Raw genomic sequence first — 23073 nt, 5'->3', positions numbered from 1 at the left:
GTGATTTCATAACAGGTTAAAATTGTCTGAAGTGTGTTGCAGCTGAACAAGTCAGTCATATTGCTGCCTCTCTTTTGTACTGGCACTAGCGTTTGTAATGTCATGCAGTGAGTCAGATCAGATCCTTGTTCTGGCTGAAAACTAACCCTGAAACCATGTCCTGAGATGATCCATGATACCTCATTTATCTGCAGTAACTTGTTTGTGTTCCTGAGCCAGAAACATCCTGATAACAGCTTTGGAAAGCTGGCAAGGTGTGTACTTCACATTTTGTTTATCAGATTATGCAAATGTCTAGTTCATTGTTCTTGCACCTACCTAGAAAGATGCTGCAGTGCCGTAAAATGTCCCTATGAAAATGAAGTCTTGTCAAACAGGATGAGTCTCTCACAGGCCTGCTGGAATTGACATGGCTCAAAGTCTTTCCTGATAATAACTTTCTAGGGGCTTTTAACAAATACTTCCCATTTCAGGAGTGTTTCTAACTAGAATGTGGTGTGTTGTTTTTTTTTTTTCTTTTCTTTTTTCTTTTTTTTTTAAACTTCAGGTTGCTGTTTCATCTTTGTCGGCCGTTATCAAGTTTTTAGAGTTGCTGTCAGATGAATCTAATTTTGGACAATTTGAACTGACTACTTTTGATCTTAGTCAATATATGGTTCTAGATAATGCAGCTGTTCAAGCCCTCAACCTTTTTCAGGTAAGAAATGCACACTTGAATGGGTAAGTGTTTTGCAATATACTTATTTAGCTGCTTGGTAGGTAGCCTGACTGCCCAATCACAGCTCCCCAGATCCCGATTAATGGTAACTTCTACATTTTTAGCTTTGTTTTCAGCTACTCCTGTACAGTGTATGTTTAAACACTATTAGCCGCTGTTACCACCTTTTTTGGTTTTGTATCTTGTTAGTTTACTTTGAATGTAGAAGAGAAGATTGCCAAGGAGGTAGAAAGTGGCTACAAACAAGTGTCTGTGTAGAATGCAGATATGGGAAGAGCCGTAGAAGTACCTCATGGTTGTAGCTGCTGAGCAGGCTGGCTGAGCAGTGGTGAGAATGCTTTGTCTTTTCTTGGTTATAGTCAGAGAAGTTCACGTCTCCTGTGGCAGGAGCAGACTTGGGGTGTGAGAGGGGAGGAGAGTTCTGGAGTTTTGTGGTACGATAGGAACTCCAAAGCACAGTTGCTTTATACAGTAGTTCTGGTTTGGGGATAGAGAATAGAAGCCTGAATTAGATGGTATTAGGGGAACAGGAAGCATATGGCAGGAGCACTGCTGTTGGTGATGGAAGGGAAGGGCTGGCTGCAGCAGGTAGGGCAATGAACAGGACAGTATGTAAGAACATTCTGAAAGCACTGTGGCATGCTAACTGGCCAGTGTAAATTTAACTTTTACACACATTTTCTACAAATCCAAGCAGGTTACCAGTCTCCTCCATACCTCCTACCATGTGTGGCTTTCTGCTTTGCTGGTTTTTACAGTTGTAGGAAAATGTGGAGTCGAAGTGGTGTGTTGTATCAGCTTTTCTCTCTTGTTTTCATGTTAGTAAATGCTGCTTAGCAATCTTTGTTTGGAGCTAATGTGCTTGAGTTTCAGATTTATAGGAAGAAATCACAAATATAGTCCCCTGTTTACCTTAGAGGGATTTCAGGAGGAAAAAACAGCATATATTCAGCATTTGAGCTGGTTAACCCAGGAGAGAAATGTTTGTGGGTTTTTTTTGTTGTTGTTTTTGTTGTTTTTTTGTTTTCTTTTTCTTTATTTCCTGATGCAGTGCCACTGTCTAGGGAAGGAAGCAAAAACTGTATCTCTTCTCAGGCTTTATGGAGGTGTTCTCAGAAGTTCAACACTGTCTTAGCTACATCCCTTTATAAGTCCTTGCAGGTGTTACCCTTTTTTTTAGGGGCTGTTGTGAGAACAAGGGGTTTGCCATGTAGCAGGAAGCTGTGTTGTTGCCTGTGTGGCAGGCTGTCTGTGGGGAGGTTTTTGGGCAGGCACTGAAGCAAAGGCAAAATATTTTGTAATTTGAGTTACTCTGTGAGGTGTGTAGGTAAAGTTCTTATGGTGCAGCAGATGCAGTTGATTATATGAAACTCTAGCCTTTCAACTTGGATGTGCTGAAGTAGGTTATTTTTGTATATGTACTCTGTGATATGCTTTCTTGGATTCAGAAGTTTTTCATGTGCAATACTGTCCAGAACACTGAAAATAGGCACATCCACTTTGGATATTAGATTTTCCAGGGATTAAATGTGTCAGTATACCTTCTTACTGCATTCATTTCCTGTTGTGGCGATGCTAGTTCTACATCCCAGTTGTTTACTGGCATCCAGACCTGCTCCTGGCTGAATGCTTGCCTGCTGTTTTAATTGCAGGTGTTCTTGGGTAGAGAGGGTTGAGATTTTCATGTCAAAGTTAAGAGTTGAAACAAGCTTGTTGGCTGTTTTTCAATGTTAAACAAAATTTTTTCTTCCTAGTTGTCTGTGCAAAACCCAAACAAAACCCCAGGAAAAATGCCCAAAAGGTTGTCTTGAGTCTAGTTAATATTAAACCTAAATTATAGAAAGTAAACTGTAATCTGAACAGAGTAAGTTTAGAGATGTTTATAGTACTCCGAAGGTGATATGGGGAAGCTTGAGAGAATTTGGATAACTGTGTTCTTTCCCGCTGTCTCATTCTGTTGTGTCCCTGCCCCCCTCCTCCCTATCCCTCCCGGCAGCCCCCAAAGATCTCCAGCCAAAACCCTTTAACCCAAGTCCTGTTTCTTGCTGCCTTTTTTTTTTTTTTGGTGGGCAGGACCCCTATTTTTTGACCTTATGAAGGGCAAACTAGAAAATATCAAGTCCAGTCTTCCTATTCAAAGGGCAAACTGCCCAGTGACTAGGTACATTTCTAACTTCCCTGTTAGTCAGGATTAGTTTCAAAATAGACAAACCTATTTCTTGCTTGCCATGTTCCAGGGACTAGAGTGTAAGTGCTTTAATGCCGTGCTGTTTCATTTGCCCTTTTTGATGGGTGCCAAGTTGAATACAGAAAAAAACACTGATCTGTTCCTAGGTAGCAAAGTTGAGTGCCATTCAGTGGGTGGCAATAAGCTTCATTAACTTTATTTTTTTTCTTCCTTTCCAGAGTTCTGTGGAAAATGCTAATACTGCACAGTCTCTAGCTGGTTTACTAAATAAATGCAGAACCCCTCAAGGACAAAGACTAGTTAATCAGTGGATCAAACAACCGCTTATGGACAAGAATAGAATTGAAGAAAGGTAACAGTATTATGTGTTTGATAGACTTAGACTTATACAAGTTAGTAACTATTTTACAGAAGGCTCTTTCTTTTTAAGCACAAAATACTACAACCAAGAAATAATGATGGTTGGAGGTTTTTGTGTGCTATCCTGTAACACATTGTAGTTAAACAGAGCAGAAGATATTTTTCCCGGAGATGCACGTTGACAGGTTACTGTTAGATTAAATGCTTTTTACAATTATGACATTTTAAAGAGGAGGTGTGATATGTTTAGGTGGTCAAATGATTCATGCTACAGGCTAAGGCAGTATAGCAGCCACTTCCTAACTAATATTCATACTGTAAATGCTCAGTTTGTGTAATAATATTTTGATGTCATGTCCGGTTTACCAATTTAAAAAAACACAAACAACAAAACACCCAAAAGATTAAGCAGTAGTGACCTTTTCCTACTTCCAGAAAGAAACTACCTTTGACAGCAGCGGGTCACTCTTATAATATCTTGCGTAGATATTGTGGCCCAAATATGAGTGGTCTTTCTCTTCCTTGCTCTTTCATAGTGCTGCCTGCCACCATGTGGCTGCCCTACTGGTAGATAGTAGTATCAGTCGATATGAAGCCTTAGAGAATCTGGCAAATCTCTGCTGAGATCATGTTCACCATGCAAACAAAAGTTACACTTTTTTTAAACTCGTGCTAAATATAGCTATATTCTTATAATCTAAAACCAAACTTCATGCAACTCAAGTGATCAGCAGGTTAAAGCATTGCAAAAATCTATGTTAATGTGTGTCTTGACAAAGCAGAGGAGCCCAGAAAACTGAATTTAACTTTGATATCTTCTCTAAGGCTTATATTTCAGATAAGACATTACAGGTATGTCTGTATATGCTGTTGGGCTTTAGCACAGATCACTACTACCAAAAAAGAAATTTTGGCTTAGGCATGCTGATACTTAAAGAAGTTATGCAAAGAGTAGTTTTCTCTCTAGATTTCTGGACACTGACTTATTCTGCTTCTCTACAACAAATTTTTCTACTTTTTCTAATCATTTGGAGAGTGTTGCGTAGTAACTTGATCAGACCCCACTTAGAAATGTTATTAATGTTGACATTGAAATATTTGTCCCTAGGTTTATTGAATGCCGTGTCTTACTCTTGTGTGTGTTACAAGAGCTTTCATTATTAGTTCTTGATTATGTGCCTAGGATCTTCTATTTCTGTCAGTTTTGGATCCTAAGATCTGAGCCAACTTTAATTTTACAGTTACGTTGGTTTTAAGATTTTGAAAGTTATTACTCCCATTTGTAGTTTTCTTATGTCAGGGTAAACATTGGAAATTTTAACTTCTGTATCAGACTTCTTTACTCATTACTGTGCATCAGAAGTCCTGCAAGTTTGTGAGAGAGACGGTGTTTTCTTTATAAAACTGGGGTTAAATTATAGGCAGAATAAGTAACTTGAGCTGTTTTGTGGAGTTATGATCATCTCTGCATTTTGTGTTGTGATTCTGTATGGCTAATATTGACTGCATTTCGGAAAAGCTATATGTAAAGGAGGAGAGTTATGGAATTAAGAGAATGGAATTAAGCTCTTAGTGAAGCTTGTAAAGGTTGGTGTGTCCAAGTGTTAGGAGGTTGAAAGAGGTCTGTTTATAACCTCCCGTATCTTGCCCGGCCACAGAATCATCTGGGCTGCAATTTGTTAAAAGTAGGTTGTTTTAATCTGTACTTATGGACACTGACATACTATAGTCATACTTTTTTAGTTTATTCTGCAGCATAGGTAAGCCTGTCTGAATGCGTATTGCTTTCAGGTACTACTTTGATGAATTTAATTCTTTGGGATAAAAGCAGTGCATTTTACTTGTGCCGTCCTCCCAATCTTAATGCTTTTCAAAGTGTGTAGGACTGTTCTTTTTTTAATCTGAAGGAACAAGCATAATAAGAGAAGCTGTTAGTGGGACTGATGAGATGTATTGACAGATTCAGACATGTTTTGAAAGATATGCAGTCACCAAGTTGTTTTCTAGATGCTTTACAATATATTGTGGCTGTTTTAAGAATTACAAACTATAATTTAGAACATATAGGTGGTTTGAGAAGGAGATATCTGGACTGCTGTTCCTTTATGTTTCCTTTGTTGTCAAGGGAAGTTACTGATTATTTCTTAGCTAGAAGTGTGCCATGTTAAAGGACCCCCTTTAACACTAACCAATGCAAAACTCTTAGCAAACTAGACTGAACTACCCAAGCTGGATTGATGTTAGGTGACAATGTTTTGAAGTAAGCCTGCTGTTTTGCTTATACAGGAGGTATTTTGACTTAACTTTTATTCCAGTGGTGTAGAATTGGATGGCTGAAAGTTTTATTTTAAAGTTAGACTCTTGTAACCCTCTGCTAAGACCTGTAGGTGGTGCAAGTCATCTTTTGGAGCTAAATGGATCAACTTCTTTCAGTAGTTTGTAACCTGCAATGTGTTGTTCACATTTATGGATAAATAGAACACAATGTTACATCACTAGTCCATATTAACCATCGATACAGTAGCAACACAAATTAAGGTACATAGCGCACATGCTTCAGATAAAATACTGTTTGCTGGAACAGCTCTTAATGAGAGCTAAGAAAACAGGGGTTCCTGATGCTTGCTTGTCTTGAAAGACTTGGGGTTCTGCCCATGTCTGGCTGGTTTTCCATGATTAAAAAAATAATTATCAGTCATAAGTACACAAGATACAGCCCTGCTTCTCCCTTGTGGTGTGTTCCGAAGGCAAGTACGCGAGGTTCTTGCTCATTGCCTTATAGTCAGCATATTTCTGAAATTAAAATGTACTTGCAGAGACAGGAAGCGCAAATACGTATATTAATTGCGTAACACGATTGACTGTAATATAGCAAGCAACTTCAGTATGTATTGTTTATTCTTCAGATACTGGAACGTCTGAGAAATGTGGCACAATGTAAAATAATCCTTGATCTGTTTTGCCCCGTGAAGAGAACTTATGCTGAATATGTTTAATTTTTTTCTATTTTGGGGGGAAACTCTATCTGATATTTATACACAGCACAAATATAAGATTCCAGCTCACCATTTTGGTTCTCTATACATACTGTGGCTGAACCTCTTATACATCTATGTCCTGTGATAGAAGAGATGCAGGGGTCTCAGAGGAGTTAAAGGCTGTACTCAAACATCACTTGTTCTGATTCAAGCCTGTTTTGAGCTTTTCTCTTATGTTCCTAAATATCATGCTGCACGGTGGCCACATTGTAGAAACAAGTCCTATCTCTAGCAGAGTCAGAAAGTAATAGATTCAGGAAGCTTGAGGTGAAAAAATGGCTAGCAGGGTAAAATTTTCAAGTTTGTAGAACATGCTCATGAATCAGTCTTGAATGACAAAGTAGCAGCTTGTTTAAAAATGAAAAAAAACCCAACTTGTTGCTAGCTAGTGTAGGCAGGCTTGAATGGCTTTACAGTGCTTTATTTAGCAATAAGTTAACTCACATACACTTTCTCTAGCAGGTAAATGGAGGGACAGACTGGGGTAACGCATATAGGATAGCTCGGAAGCTATGTGACTGGGTGCTCATCTCAGGTGCACACGAATACACAGCGTGGATGAGAAACAGCCAGGTGAAATGAGAAGTCTGTGCATTGCAGGCCTGTGATCTCCCTCGGATTGCAGAAATGTGATCCTGCAAGTGGAGTGCTGTAGTGCGTGCTCTCTACGAGCGGCAGACAGGGAAGATGGAGGTGATGTGTTTCTGCAAAGGTACAGATGGAATGCGCAGAGCTCTGCTGCAGAGAGGGCAGCGGGCCTATCGTGAGTTTATGGGTCAGGATTAGAGAGGGGACAGCAAGGTGAGTGGCATTAATTACAGTGAGCAACTGCAGCACACCTGCCCCATCAAGATGAGGAATTGGACTAAGCCGCCTTGAAACAACAAGAAGAAACGTGATCGTAGGCCGTGGCTCTCTTGGAGGACTTGAGCCACCCCGGCACATGCTGGAGTGAAGCGTGATACTTGCGTTTTTGCACATGCTGGCAGATGAATGGGAGTCAGCAGTGTGCCCTTGCAGCGGCGAAGGGTGACTGTGCGCTGGGCTCCACTAGTATGAGCAAGTTGAGGAACGTGATTGTTCACATCAGCTTGGTAGCTGTGAGGCTGCATCTAGAGTACTGTATCCAGTGTGGGGCTTTGCAGTACAGGTAGATGGACAAACAGGAGTTGGTCCAGCGGAAAGCCACTGAGCAGGATCGTGGGCTGCAGCGTGTGGTGTATGAGGAGAGGCTGAGGGAGCTGGGTTTGTAGCCTGGAGAAGAGAAGGCTAAGGGGCAGACCTCACTGCTGGTTTCAGCTGCCTAGTGGGTGGGAGTCATTGAGAAGGTGAAGCCAGGTGCTTCTCACGAGGGCACAGCAAAAGCACGAAACAAAACAGACACCAACCTCGCCGAAGGACCCTCCAGCGGGATATAAAGAAAAAAATCTTCACTGTGCGGATGGTCAGACCCTGGAATGTATGCTCAGAGAGATGGAGGGATCTGTGTTCTTGTTCAGTGTTCAGCTTGTTTTCAGCAAGGGCTGGAACTAGAGGCCTTGAGTTCCCTTCCAATGTAAATTGTTCTGCATTAGGTTTTTGCTGCTTTTGTGTTCTTTTCTAACCTGCAGCTGTCCCTGCAAAGCATTGCAGGTAGGCTTTGTTGCCTCTGTCATTTGTGGTTAGCAGCTCTGGAAAGACCTTTGGTACTTTTCCGAGTACAGATCAGTACTTCTCCACAGCAACAGACTGATTTCAGGCAGTTAAATTAGTTAGGTGGTGGCCTGCATCCTCAGTGAGGGAGGGGAGAACTTGACCAACTTGGAGGTTTGTCTAAATGGCTTAATTAAAATGCACTTTAAATGCTGGGAGTGCCCCTAATGCCTGTGAAGAAGCTTCTGAAATACAGGTTGAATCTGAACTGGTGGAAGACAGAAATGTGATTTGTTATTGTCGTGGAGATCCTGATGCAATAAATATTTCGCATGAGAGAAGTTGTCATTCCAGTGACATGAAAATGGTGTTGGCTTCCCAGTAAGCCTCTAGAAATGTTAGAAAAATGTCACCTTTGTCATTCCAAAAGTTATCATCTCTAAGTCCCCTAGAGAACTGTTTGGAGCTTGAAGCTCTCAATGCTTCTTCTTTAACCCTCTCCCCTCCCTTCACCTGTGTTTACTATTTTCAAAACTACTAGATCACCTGTATTTTCATTTGGGTTCGCTTGTAAAACTGAGGTTGACAGTGAGTGCTGTCTAGAAATATTAAACAAAAGCTCTACTAGTCTAGCACATGTCAGACAGGCCACGTCACTAGGAAGGAATTTGCATCAAAATCCCAGGCACTTGAAACCTATTAAAAACTTAGATTCTTGTGTTGCAAGGGACTTATTTTTAGTTTTCTCATTTGAGGAGGCAACAGAGGGATGTAACCAAGAGCTGAAAAAAGACTCCTTTCATGACACCTTCAGGTGTAGGAAAGACAGTATTGCCGTTTGAGCTGGAGAAGTGCCTGAGAGCTGTTTGTATTCTGCATGTTATCTAAATCGTTTGTTTTCTAGGTCAAGGATCAGCAATCAGCGTTGCAAATCTGTAAATTATAGGTGGCATTCAGTGGTGCAGCACTGGACCGGGTAGTCATAGTATCTCCTAGTTGATACTTCCAGCTCGCCCACTTCATCCTGACAAGTCCTCACTTGGTGCAAAATAAATAGAAGGATTAAGCTTTTACTGAGTTTCTTTTGCATCTAAATTTTGAGGCTTAAGGGAAATGAAAAATTAAACTAAAATTTGGTTGAAACGTCAAATTGGTTTTCAGATTTGTAAGAAATAATCAAATTGCTATTTATTTAGGGAAATGTGAATCTGTAGCTGCCATACTGTTCTTTTGCGCTCAGCCTGCCAAAAGGAGGTGGATGGTAATTACTGCAGTAGTTAAATTTTACTTAGAATCTGTGTTTAATTATTCAGGATTTTTTTTAAAAATCACAGCCATAAGTTAATGAAGTTTGCAGTTTAAGACTGTGACCATATGAAAACGTTTACTATGTACATGTGCAAAGCTCTCTGGTTTGTCACAGTATCCTTGGTGGTCACTATTTTGAACATTGTGTACAGGAATATGGTATATTCTCCATGAAAGAAGAGTGAACATATTATTGTTTCTGTTATGTTTAATTTATATCCACAAACATTAGAAAGGTGGCATGTCAGGAAACTGCAACGGAAGCTCTTGGCAAGATAATTTTGTCTTGACTTGCAATTTAATTTCGTTTATCATGTGTAAGGGTTGTAGAAGTCTTAAATCTTTTGTTTACATACAGTTTTGAGTTTCTCCTCTGTACAGAATGAATGCAAATGAAGAAATACTTGGTTTTTACGGCAAAGAAATAGAACTTGTTCAGTACACTCTTTGTCTGCACAAGTTTAAGGAAATGCACGGGTTAGCAATTTAAAAGAGTATTAGTGTTGATGGAGTAGTGTAATAACCTTTTAATTTTAATAATGTATGGAAACTTGTAAGGAATAAAACACTTAGAAAAAAATAATAATGGAAATACTTTTCCTCAGCTGTCTCTAGTCTTTGAAGACCATGCAGTAATATTGTTTTATCACTGGATCCCAAAATGCCATATTTAATTAAAAAGGAAGACTGGCACAAAACCTCCACAGTGTAAGGCATTATGCTGACAAGCAGCCTTAGCTGCTTTCCATCTTCAGGTTCTCTGGAAGGTTTTGGGTGGGGCAGTTTCACTGTATGGAGTTTACTAATTTGCTCATGACTGTATAGTACTAGATGCGTTCTTGTTCTGTCATCTTCATTGTTCTTTGTTATCATATAAGAAATGGAGGTTTATTAGTAATTCTTAAAAGATGGGCTTATGTTTTCCAGAAGCCTAAATATTATGTTGATGGAATGGCAATGTTCAAAAAAAATATTGTAAAACTGGTTGTTCTTGTCTTTATTTAAATTAGGATATTTTTGCCTTCATGTCCTTGACACTTGCTCACACTAGCTGTTCTGTATGTAGGATTTCCTTGGTCTTCAGTGGTCAGAATTCAGCGTGAAGGTTTTCTGTTTGTTTTTGACTGTTACGCATCGTGCAGCAACCCGTGACGCTGAGTTGTTTCGTAGTTGGCTGACATTGTCTGTAACCACTTTTGATTTAAAGTTGTAGTCATGCTTCCCTGACTGTGGATTGTTGCCAGTTCCCTTTTTATTGGCACTAGCACTAGTGTTCATGTAGCTGCTTCGTTCAACTTTTGATAGGGAATTTAGCATGCTAAAATAATCAAGGGTGTAATGTCGTATAGCATCTAATCCAGTAAAACTAGGCAGTTGCCAAAGGGGGCAATCCTGGTTCCCTTTTCTGGCCTTCAGCTCCTGCTGCTCCCTTTTTTGGGTCTCATAAGTACAGAATAATTTGATTTGGCCTGTTCACCTGATGAAAACTAATCTATGAAAAAGTGAGGAAAGTTGTCATCTAAAATGAATCCTTTTGCTCCTCTGCAGCTGGTCCATGACCTGCTATCATCATAAACATGAGAAGATTAACATCTTAAATGCAGATCAAGCAGTACCAAAATCCTGTTCTTCAGATTTAATAATCTGACTTGTGTTTGCTTTTTCTTCGTATCTTGATTTTTTTAGAACTTACACTAATTAATTTATATTGTGAGTTGGATTACCAAACTTACTATAGGAGGGTAAATGGGATATCTGCCTATCCTCGAATTGGAAAAGTGTCTGAATCTGTGGAATGGAGCTGTTCGCTACCATTGCTGAATAAACCTGCCTTTCTGACAAATTCACTACAAAGATGCTACTTGAATTTTAGGTCCTACAGAAGACAGACTATGGCAATTTTATGAAAAATAATGTGTGTATGGAAATAATAAATCTAGTCTTCTGTAACACTGGGAAGACAGAAAACATGTCTCTGACGAAGTCTTTGGGAGATACTTGGAGAATGTTGTTTTATGAAATATCCTCTTACCACTTTTGTCTATACAGTTCCTTGAGGGTAAGAGACTGTTTAGTCCAGCAAGACTGTGCTGGGTTTTTGAGGTGGGAGAGGATTTGCTATGTAAAACGTGTTATGTTCAAAATTCAACTTTGCTGATGGATCTTCTGTGTGTTTTTTCTTCTATAAGCATGCATGTTTAAAAGTTTATCATTCTGTGAAGTAGCAGGTTGCTCTAAGGTGAGAATTCTCCCTTTTCACCCTAGCTCCTCTCCTGTGGAGTTGTTTAATTTGTTAAGGGTAATAACTTTGTTATTTCTCAACTGAGAATGGGGAGAAGCGGTGAATCAAATCCAAATAGTGCTGTTACATAACACTCTAGTACTGAATGGCAGCTCTCAGTAATAATTAAAAAATAAACCTACGTCTTATTTGGAAAATATAACTTTTGAGAAATGTAAGTGACGGTTTATTTTACTTTTTGATCACTTGGATAGCTGACTGTTACTGTATGTAACATACCCAGGCCGTGGAATGGGAAATAAAAGACACTTGGCTTTGATTTTAACTGTGACTGGGGTGATCGTAGGTGTAGGTTGGATGCACGGGTGTATGAAAGTTTATTTAGACTATAGACAGGAACAATACTTTTTGCTTTAAATGTTTTAACATTTTCAGGACCCAACTCTTGTAGAGCAGGGCTGGTCTGCCGTGGGAGTGTGGAGTCATCCCAACCGCACAATGAACCATCATGAAGAGCTGGTGAGAGGGAGATGCTGGTAGGCCTCTTTGGGTCCCTGCTGCATGGCGTAGGTGTCCTTCTGTTCTATCTGGAGAGAAATAGTGGGACCCTTGACAAGCTCTGGTCATCACCTGCCTGTAGAAATGTTCCTGAAGATCCCTCTCTCTATTGCTCTGAAACACAGCTTGCAGCCTGCAGCTCTTGGCCCTGCGAAGAGATAGGTGTGTGGTGGTACCATCAGGAGTGCTGCCAGCCTTGCCTTATAAATGAAGAAAAAATGTTTCCTTTCTGTGTCTCTTACTTTTCGTTGGAGGGAATTTGTGTATGTGCCTCAGAGCTCTGCAGTTCTTCGCTTTGACATGCTTTCTGGCTTGAGGAGGCAAAGCAGAACTCTGCTTGTGTGCTGCTGCTTTATTTGCTTATGCTTCAGAACGATGCCAAACACTCCCTTCCCTCAGGGTCTAAAAATATTGCTGTTGCAGCAGCCTGCTTCAGGAGCAAGATCTTAATTGCATCGAGTGGTACCTTGCTGGCAAGAATAAGACCCAAGATTTTATTTTTCTGCTGAAGAATTGTTTTCTTCTTTACCTTGCCTAATCTGCTGAGGTTGGAAAATGTTTAAACACTTGTGCAAAAATAATGAATTATTGGTAACCTATTTCAGAATACGTAAGACTGCAGTAAGTATCTTTGGGGGAAAAAACCCCAATATATTGGACTTAATTGTGCTTTTTCTGATGATCCTGTTTTGTTTTTTATTCTGAGCTCATTAGCTTGCAGCCTCACAGTCAATACATACTGCTTCCAAAGCTTTGCTTGATTGTTATAGACAATAGTTATTTTGTGCTTGGTACCCCTGATGTAATCTTAGGGCTTTAATTTACTATTTTTAGGCTTTGACATAATACTCAAATGGTATATGCAGGGATTCATTTAGGGTGGGAAAGAGTCTGTTGCTTCCCTGATACATATTAATTTTATGTTACATAAATGTAACTGATGTAGAGGAGTGAACTCTGATTATTTGGAAGAAAGTATTTATTGAATTTAAAAATTTATCTGTAAGTGGACTGTTCTGAGGTTACAAATATCCAGTATTGTTTTCATGCTAGAATGCCTTGGGGACTAATTAGGAAAATTAGAAAAGGCAGGAGACTTGTTTGGATTTGGCTTTCTCTTTATGTTGCTCCAGTTGTGGAGCACTTTTGTCTGGCTGTTTAGTAGCACACTTTGTGTATCCAGTGCTCTGAAAGTGTGTGCAATGTGATTTCTGTGGCTCTCTGAGGGTCTAAAGCTGCCCTTCAAACCTTGGACTCTGTATTACAAGGGACTACTTCAATAGAACTGCAAAAAATAGTCAGCATATTCATGGTTGCTTCAAGTTATATGTTTGAGATTAAAAGACAGTAGTAGTGAGTTCAATCCAAAGACTTACCCTTGTCATAGTGGAATGAAGGCCAATTTCTAGTACTAAATACATCCTGAGGACATCAGATACTTGTCTGGAGATCCCTTGATTTAGTTCATTTCTGACTTGAAGGAGAAGGTATGGCAGGGTGGAGAAGAGCAGCAGGTAGTGATACTACCTCACACTTTTTGTGGTATCTACCAGCTTAGAAGTGTTTGTGGGACTGTGGCTTGAGGGCATAATTTCCTAGCCAGCTTAAGCCAACATCAAGATACAATTGGGCTTGTCCACAGCTGGCAGGGCCACCCCAGAGTGAGGTGGTTCAGGGGAGCCTCACTGATGGAAAGCTAACACAGCCACAGCAAATGAAGATACATGTTTAAGGAGGGGACCGCAACTGGGAGCGTCACCTTCAGTGTCAACCTGAGGTGTCTGCAGCTACCTTTACCAGACTACCAGTTTTTCTTCCTCCGTGCTGTGTGGCTTGCCTGTGTAAAGAGCAGGACAGCTTTCAAGCTGTACCGCTGAGCCAGGTCATGTTTGGTCTCTATGACTTTTGTTTCTGCAGAGAAGCTTTGAAACTCTTTGGGTCTAGAACTGTGAATTATCGCAAAATCTTTTAAGAAGCTAGCAAGATCATCAGAGTACAAGGATTGCTATAATCTTACTGGGACGACAGCATTGTCTTTGTAAGAACGCAGACATGACGGGTAAACTGTAAGATGCATCACTGTGGGGCTCTTTGTTCCTGGTGTGCTGTTTCTGTTAATCTGCACTATTATACAATGTCTTTTAATTGCTAGAAGCCTGTAATTTCACACCCCCCACATAAAACAGTAATGCACTTTAAGTTCTGAATTGAGGATGTTTATACACTGTTGTACGCCTTCACTGTTGTCTTGAGAGTTTTGTTATTTAGGCAAGCTGTATCTTTTAGTTTAGTTCTTTTTTTGAGGTTGTAGCAGTGGTTTTCAGGGAGAGTAGCTGTGAAGTCATTTGATATTGCAGAATTATTTATATTGTGTTCTTAACTGAAGAAACAAAACCAACTTTGTGCTAGCATGCTAAGAAGAAACGATAACAGGTTGCACAGTTTGTGCAAGAGCAGGTGGGAAACAAGAAGAACTTGAACCATTTAGTGTGGAGGGGAATACATGTGAAGGTGCAGGCTGCTTTTTGGCAGACAGGGTAGGTAGAAGCCTTGCTTACCTGGGTGCAGGCCTGTTGGAGTTGGCTGGGTTGTCTGCTTCTGAACTACAGGCCCTTATGTACACGTGTATTTGGGAGAGCTGAAAGAGAGCTTACACAGATGAACAACTTGTGACACTCACTCAGACATAAGATGTTGGACCTAAATGATATTGTAGGGCCAAATTATATCAATTTCATTACAATAACAGAAAGATTTTGACCCCTTGCTTGGGATATTCTCTCGTATGTAAGATGTGCTAGAGAGGTATGTACACAACTCACCTAGAGAGCAATGTTCTGAGTTGTTGATGAAAGAAAAACCTGGATTCAAATCTTGTGTCTTCAAAGTACTAGAAGAACTGGTGCTTATGGTGAGTCTGCTGCAAGGCTGCTCCTGCTGCTTGGGTAAATATTGCCACCAGCTGGAGGCTCGTCACCAGAAATCAGAGCAACTTCTGCCTGCGCACAGTGTCCGGTGTGAGTTGAGTGGGGTATTGAGAAAATCAGTGATACTAAGCCTATGGTGTATGAGTAAAACAAAATGGCTTTTGATGGTATTAGTCTCTCTAAAACTGCTGGTTTCTTATTGCTCAGGTTTTGTGTTATTTTTATTTCAATTTGTTTACAAAGATTGCTCCAGTTAGATAACAAAGTCTTCTGTGCATAAGTAAGCACTTCCAAAAGCATGTGTGGGTTGTCTAGATCTTTTGCATTGTTATTTCTTTGTGCTTGTCTGAGAAGTTTTAAATGTTATTTTTATAAATGTGTGTAACAACTCTGATTGTATTGGGCAAAATGACCTAAGATGGTAAGATGTGTGATAAAGTAGTTTTCAATATCAGGCTTTGGATACCTGGTTTAGGCTCCTGTGTGCCCATGTTAGGTATCTGTCTTAATACTTCAAAGGATGTAAAGCATACTGGGGTTCTTTGCCATGAAAAGAGCTTTGCAAATTTAAGGTGATATTTACTGCTTACCTGAGATAGCGACAACTGGACTTTGGCTGATTTTTTAGAGAGAAGCAGTTTGTCTAGGGAACAATTGGGTCACCAGGAAGAAGTTGACAAAGGTTGCTTAGGACATTGCCTCACTTATTACTGGCTGGAAAACACAAATGCTGGTAAACAACTACAGCAACTTGCTCTAGTGTGGACTTCCTCCAGGGTGTTAAAGTTCTAAGTGCTTTGTGTGGAAAAGAAAGCCCAGTTAGAACAGGTAAGATGGTGGCTTGGCTTTGCCCTGCCCTTCTAATAAAGAGGCAGTACCTGAGGCTGTAGTTTATTACATTATTCTGGTAATTTCTATAGGATTAGAAAAGAAGAATTTATCAGTTTTATATGTCTGGGTTAAGCATGACTAGGGAGGGTTTACCTTGGCTACATTGGATTAAGAAGAGATCTGAATTTGAAAGAAACCCCAGGGAAACCGAAATAATGGTACATGAAGTACCACTTCCCTTTATGTAAAGGAAATATGAAATTAAGCTGGTATAACTGTACATATTCTGAAGCTTTTGTGGTGACATGAAAGTCTTAGCGTATCTTAAAGCAGTCCTTAATATGCTGCTTTTGTAAGTGGTGTTTCTCTGTTAAAATTCTCTATAATCAAGTTGAACAGTTGGACAGAAAAGTTGATTTTATTCTACAGTCATAGAAAACCTTTAGTAGGCAGAGAATACAAATGCATGCTCTTCAGAAGACTCAGCTGTTGTATAGCCAGGGGAGTTAAAACCTTTAAGATCTTCCTAAAAGTATGTCAGCTTCCCCTGTAAAAGAGTGCATTCTTAATTTGGTTTCAGTGTTAACACTTTTATCCTTGTGTCATATGGAACTTTTAGTTAGTACAGTTTTTCCCCATGAAAATGTTTACCAGAATTTAGGATTTTAAGTTACTACTCTATAGTAGTAATGAAATATATATATTATTCATTATTAAATACATATGTATTACTGATTATATATGGATCCAAGTTTCATAATATGCTAAAAAACCACAGAGTTCTTTTTCTGACCAGAGGTGCTTAGAGGAAGTGTTCTCCTTCCTGCATGCACGGGGAGGCACAGAGCTGCCCACGGTTTTGCAGGATGTTAGTGGAGGAGAGATTTAAAACCTGGGTGCTTTATAAGTCAGCTTGTTGTACAGCTCACTGGTGTGTTAGTGTTTTTTTTTGTGCTCGCCAATCCTGCTCAGGCATTGAAAAGATTCTCTTTGTTCTAACTCTCGTCTTTTATTTTAACCTGTTAGTTTTAGTTATTATTTCTACAGACAGGATTCTTTTCATCCTTCTATGAAATCTGTATACATGTCAGCCTTAATTAATGTTTTCCCATTGTTGTGGCTTAACTTCATCTGGCAGCTAAGCCCCACAGAGCTGCTCGCTCGCTCCTCCCCTGGTGGGGTGGGGGAGAGAATTGGAAGAGTAAAAGTGAGAAAACTCTGCTGAGATAAAGACAGTTTAATAGGTAAAGCAAAACAAGGAGTCCACTCACCACTTCCCATGGGCAGGCAGGTGTTCAGCCATCTCCAGGAAAGCAGGGCTCCATCATGGGTAATGGTCACTTGGGAAGACAAACGCCATCACTCCGAACATCCTCCCTTCCTTCTTCTTCCCCCAGCTTTATCTGCTGAGCATGACATCGTATAGTCTGGGATATCCCTCGGGTCAGTTGGGGTCAGCTGTCCCCCAGCTGTGTCCCCTCCCAACTCCTTGTGCCCCCCCAGCCTCCTCGCTGGTGGGGTGGGCTGAGAAGCAGAAAAGGCCTTGGCTCTGGGTAAGCACTGCTCAGCAGTAACTAAAACATCTCTGTATTATTGAGACTGTTTTCAGCACAAATCGAAAACATAGCCCCATACTAGCTACTATGAAGAAAATTAACTCTATCTCAGCCAAAATCAGCACACCCGTTAACTTAAACTTTTATATCTAGCTCTGTAAAAGCCTAGAAATATAATTAAAACCTCCTGACAACCTCTGTGTTGTGGCAGTATTGAGTGCAGTAACCTTAAAATCGTGATGAAAAATGCTGCATAGATGTAGCAAAGGAAGAAGCAATCTTTTCTGATGTCAAATGAGGTGTAAGCCTTGATGGAACAGAAGCATTGTGATGAGACTTGGGAAAGTGTGTGCCATTTATTAGATGAAAACCAGGTTTTTCTTATTTTTTTTTGGTGTGGAGTGTTAGTCTTTTGTCTGTTAAGAGGCGTCTTGTGGACATACTATTATCAACAACAAAATACAGGAAAGGATGAAATGCTTTCAGTTGGATTCCAGAATATCCAACAGAAACTTGGAGATAGGTGGGTTTTTTTCTCTCTTTCTCTAGAAGAGCACACTAAGCCTAGTATTTCTTGTTATTGCACAGAATTCAAAGCTGATAAATAGCCATGGTTTTTGAATAGCAGGAAAAAAAAAGGGGGAGTTATGATTTCCAAGTTCAAGAAAAGTACTTGTGCTGGTTTTCAGTTATATTAGCTGAAATTTTGTTTGCTGTTTTTGTGGTTTAATTTGCAAATTTAAATAACTGTCTTGAAACAAATATTTCATTTATGTTCTACTGTGGTTTCACTAGTTATAGTTGTTTCTGTTATCTTGACTGTATTGCCTTAGATCTGTGGTGGAAAGTTTTGCCTTATTCTCCTTCCCCTTTGGCTGTGTGGCAGAAACAAGTTATCCAATGTTGTCATCTGTTGTTAGATTACACTTCCTTGGATTTTTTTTTTAATTTGTTCCTTTCGTGTTTTCGTTTTTTGTTTCCTCAGTCAAGCTTTATGTTAAAAGCAACCTGTCATTTGATTTCATTATTACTTGGGAGCATTAGGCATGGTTTATAGTTGCATTATCTTAACGTAGCCCTTTCTATTCAGCATCTGTGTATGTATTCTTACCATACAGGAAATTGTTATGCAAAATGTGGCATGAACACAAACCTGTCAGCTTTATGTTTGTGGTTGGCAAATGTAAGAGGGGGAAGATAGAACAGTACTAGGAAGGTCATGAGATGTTAGTCTAATTAGCATGGTTTTGGCAGAGGAAAATTGTATCATGCTGATCTGAGAACTCTTTGAACTTGTCATTGTTGTGGACAAAAGAGAAAAAAAAAAAAAGAATAAATTAGAGCTTTCAAAATGCCTTTGACAAGTTCTTATCCAAGAGGCTGTTGAACAAGCTGAGGGAGTCGTGGGATAAAAGTGAAGGGGTTGTTTATGTAAAAGGTACAAGCAAAAATGTTTTAATCTTGGCAAAGGTAAGCTCAAGAGTCCAGAAGCTGCACTTGAGATATTCTCTAATGATCGGGATAGCAAGCTGGCTAGTGAGGTGGTGACACAATTAAGGACCAAACTTCCAAACTTTTAATGGAAACCAAAATAGGCTGACTGATTGGACAGAACAGGGATGGTTTGGATTTTAATGAGAATAAGTATAAAACAATGTGTATAGGAAGAAGGAATGTAATCTGCCTGTATCTTACAGAGCTTTACATGGATTCAGAAAGGGTGTTGGGCATCTGTGTGTCAGGTTGAAGGCAAGTCTCTGTGCAGTTGGGTTTTAAAGATAAGGTATGGTGGCATTATAGAAACTGTTGCTGCTGGTCTTTTCCAATTGCAAAATTTAGTAAGTTTCAGAAGTGATTCCATGTGTATATATCTGTATGCCAGGATCATTGATTGTGTAAGGACCTCTTTGAAGAGAAACTAAATGCTCTGGCTTTAAACATAAGCTATCAGAGGGCAAGGTGGGATGTAATGTAGAGGATGAATGTGAATTTTGCACATTCTTGCATGTCTGAGAGTGGTCATCAAAACCAGAGAAAATAGTTTTTATGCTGGAAATTTTAATGTGGAAATCATGCAGTAGTCTGTAGCTTAAGCGGGTTGGATAAAACCATCAAACCCTGGTTTCCTACCCCAGGCGAGAGTAGTATTTTTCTAGATTAAAATTCACTTTTATAATTGGAGAAACACTCCAAATGTGTCTTGCTTTCTTCCTACTACTTTCTTTAAGTGAAGAAAGTGTGCTTTAAACCAGAACTTCATGCAGTTTTACAGGTAATAAAACTTGAAGGTATTTTGAAGGTATTTGCAACTTCTGCCTTTTTATGGGCTGATGTGTGGTGATATTTTGGTAATTGAGAAGTAATAAATAGGTTTACAAATCTTGCATATCACCTGGGAAGTGAGAGGACATAATATCAGAACAGTACAACCTCTTGAGTGTTTGCCATGACCATAACTGCTAAAGACCAAGCAAGTTAACAGTAAGAACACGTGGGTATACTTTATGGACAAGTTCTCAGTGAATCCTGTCTTGTTTTTGCCAAAGGAATTGTTTCCAGATTACAGGACTAAAAATGACCAAGTTACTTTGTTCCTGTGAAGAGGAACAAGTTGGCAGATACTGCCCCTAGTTTCAGTAAGCTCTGATGGAGGCAGAAGATACTTTGTGGGGAAGACCTGCAGATGGGATTTCTTCCTTCTGTAATCCCCTGGGGAAGGTAGGCAGACATCTGGTTAGTGGGCTTGTATTTAGGCTGTTAAGCCGTTGTATCAGGTGTCTTTGGGGTTTTTTTTGTTCTTTTTTTAATACTAGAAAAAATCTGGTCTTTACAAAGTATGTTTGGTCACCAGTTGCTGCTGGTGCTTCTGAGAAAACAGTTCGTGATGTAGGTCTTAAGTTAGGTCTGCTAGGTAAATTGTAGGGATTTTTAATAAACACAGCAATGTATCTGCTGTGACAAGATCGCATAATTCTTGTTATTCCTCCAAACCATTTGACAGAAGCCTGAAAGCTAGAAATTGTGCTCAGAAACACCAACAGGGATCAGAATTGGAAATTATTTGGCTATTATGATGTTTCTTATACAAATCTTGTTCTGCATTCCTGCAGTAGGTATCTTAAGAATATTCCTGTCTACTTCTCACAAGCTCTGTATACATGCTGAAACTTAAATGGATATTTTAGAGATTCCACGTTTCCTATCCTTTTTGGAAATAAAGCATCATTATGGGTTAGTAACGTCAATCTTTAAACGTATTTATTAAGGCAGTAGTTGAGTGGATAAATGTAGATGTAGGATTCTTCTCTTATCTTTTTCATCGATTTTGTTCGGTATAATAAGAAGGTTCACTGGAGTGGTGTGGGTAGAACACTTTCTGCAACAGAAGGACATTCCTTTTGAATTTTTTATGTACAGAAATGTACTGCTACCTGTCCAGGGGTGTCTCTCTTGTGTTACCTTAGACAAAGCCTTTGTTTCTTGAGGGACTGTCTTTACTACTTAACTGAGGCAGTGTACCATACAAACCTCTGTGTACTGTTTCCAGTGTCTAGCGCTCTCTGCAGAATGCTGCATGGTGTAACGTAGAGATTACTGCTTTCAAAATGACAAAAAAAATTTAGTCATTTCCAATGCAGTTTGCAAATGCAAATGTTCCTGTTATTGAAACTGATGCATTTTTCTGCCAGTAAGCAAAACAGTAGAAATAATGTGGTGAAAGCTGTCCCTTCTCTGCTTGTGTGTCTCTAAATGAAGTTAACTTTCCTGCTGACGCCAAAATATTGATAGATAGCATGTTAATGTGATTAACCAGAAATGAACAACAGCATATAACATGTGGAGATCTCTGAAGGGGGCAGAGTTCTTCCTTCGTATTCCTAGTATGACCAAAGAACACTGACCTCTCTGGCATTCCAAAATGAACAATATCTGACTACTTTGTTTAACTGCGAATACAAAGTAATGCAAAATATGGAAAGATGGCAATGTTAACTGATGCAAAAAAGAAAGCAAGAAATGTATGAAAGTTCACTTACATTCTGGTGGGGAAAATATAATTTAATGCTCTGTCACTTCTCATTGAGATTTATGCTTACTTTCAGCACTTAAAGAATATTTATTTCACTATTAAAAAAAAAAAACAAAAACAAACAAAAAAACAAAAAAACCAAACCAGAATGTTAGGGAGCAGCAGCAAGGTGAGGCTGGAAGGAAGGCAAGCTGCGAGTCAATGGTGACAAAAAGGCACGTAGAGACAGTACCCTCATTGATAAGGACACAGTCCCCCAATACCTGCAGGAGGCAAATGGTGTATCTGATGACAGTAACCAGGTTCAGCCAGCAATCTGGGTCTGCAGGCAAGTCTATAGTGATGATCTGGGGTGAAGCAAAGAAGTCAAGTCAATGGGTCACAGTCTGGATCAGTGGGGTGCATGGCCAGGCACAGGCACGGCTGCAGTATAGCTCAGGTGAGAACCGAGGACAAGTGCCTTAGCTTGAATGCAGCTTTTGAGTGAAGGTGAGGAGGCCCTAGACAAGGTTTCTCACACCTCTTTATTACACAGCTCTTCACAATGGTCTTCACTGGGAAGATTTGCCTTCAGGAATCCCAAGTATCTGAAACCAGTGGCAAAGCCTGGAGCAAAGTAGACACAACCTTATTAGAGGCGGATCAGATTAGCAAACATTTAAACAAATTGGACACATGCAACTCCATGGGACCCAAGGAATACGCCCACAAGTGCTGAGGTAGCTGGCCAAAGTCATTGTGGGACCAGTCTTGGTTTTCTCAGAAAGGTTATGATAGTTGGAGAAGGCTTCTAAAGATAGGAGTGACATTTACTTTCTTCCAATCCTCAAAAAGGGAAAAGAGGACTATCCAGGGAATTACAGCTTGGTCAGCCTCATCTTCATCCTTGGGAAGGTGATTAAGCAAATAATCCTGTAAAGCATTGCTAAATGTATTAAGGGCAGGGTGGTGACTGGAAGTAGTTGGCATGGATTTATGAAGGGAAATCATGCCTGACCAACCTGACAGCCTTCTACAACAAATTGACTAGGTTGTTGGATAAGGGGAGAGCAGTGAATATTGTTTATCTTGACTTCAGCAGACTTTTGTCACTGTTTCCTGTTGTGTCTGATGAAGTATAGACTAGATGAGTAGACTGTAGTGGACTGAAAACTAGCTGAACTGCCAGGCTCAAAGGATTGTGATGGGGGCATGAAGTCCAGCTGGAAGCCAGTCATTAGTGGTGTATCCCAGGGATTAATACTGGGGCCATCCTTGCAGGTACCCAAAACATGACACAGTCCTGGGTAGCTGGCTCTAGCTGACCCTACTTTGAGCAAAGGGGTTGGAGTGGTTGAAGTCTGAAGTGCCTTCCAACCTCAAGGATTCTCATTCTGTGATCCAGGGTTGCACAGCTGCACAGTGTCAATGTTGGCCTTGACCACAGGCAACTGAACTCTACCAAGAGTGGGGTTTTTTCCTACAGTGTGCGTTTTTCCTACTTAATACCTGTTCTTTTGTAGCCTACTGGATGACTTTTTTTATGGCGCAGGGAAAGGATTAATCTCAAAGTAGATTCTGAGCTTCGACATACCTACAGAACAGATGTTGGCATTTGTGCTTGAAACAGTTTCACTCCAATGCTGTTCATTAGATACCCCAACTGTTAAAAACTACAGAAGCATGACATAGGCTAAATATCCTTG

The 23073-nt window shown here is 39.9% G+C and overlaps 1 protein-coding gene across 1 annotated transcript in view; it reads left to right on the top strand.

The window, feature by feature from the left end:
* MSH2 (mutS homolog 2) overlaps nt 1–23073 on the top strand; it is a 55506-nt gene that overhangs the window by 5127 nt on the left and 27306 nt on the right. The window contains exons 5-6 of the mRNA XM_075042451.1: nt 548–697; nt 3125–3258. Of these exons, the coding sequence (XP_074898552.1) occupies nt 548–697; nt 3125–3258 (284 nt within the window). The remainder of the gene's footprint in view (nt 1–547; nt 698–3124; nt 3259–23073) is intronic.

Source organism: Buteo buteo, chromosome 12, assembly GCF_964188355.1.
Source record: "Buteo buteo chromosome 12, bButBut1.hap1.1, whole genome shotgun sequence".
NCBI lineage: Eukaryota > Metazoa > Chordata > Aves > Accipitriformes > Accipitridae > Buteo > Buteo buteo.
Note: the sequence above shows the minus strand (reverse complement) of the source record. Positions and strands in the feature narration are given on the sequence as shown.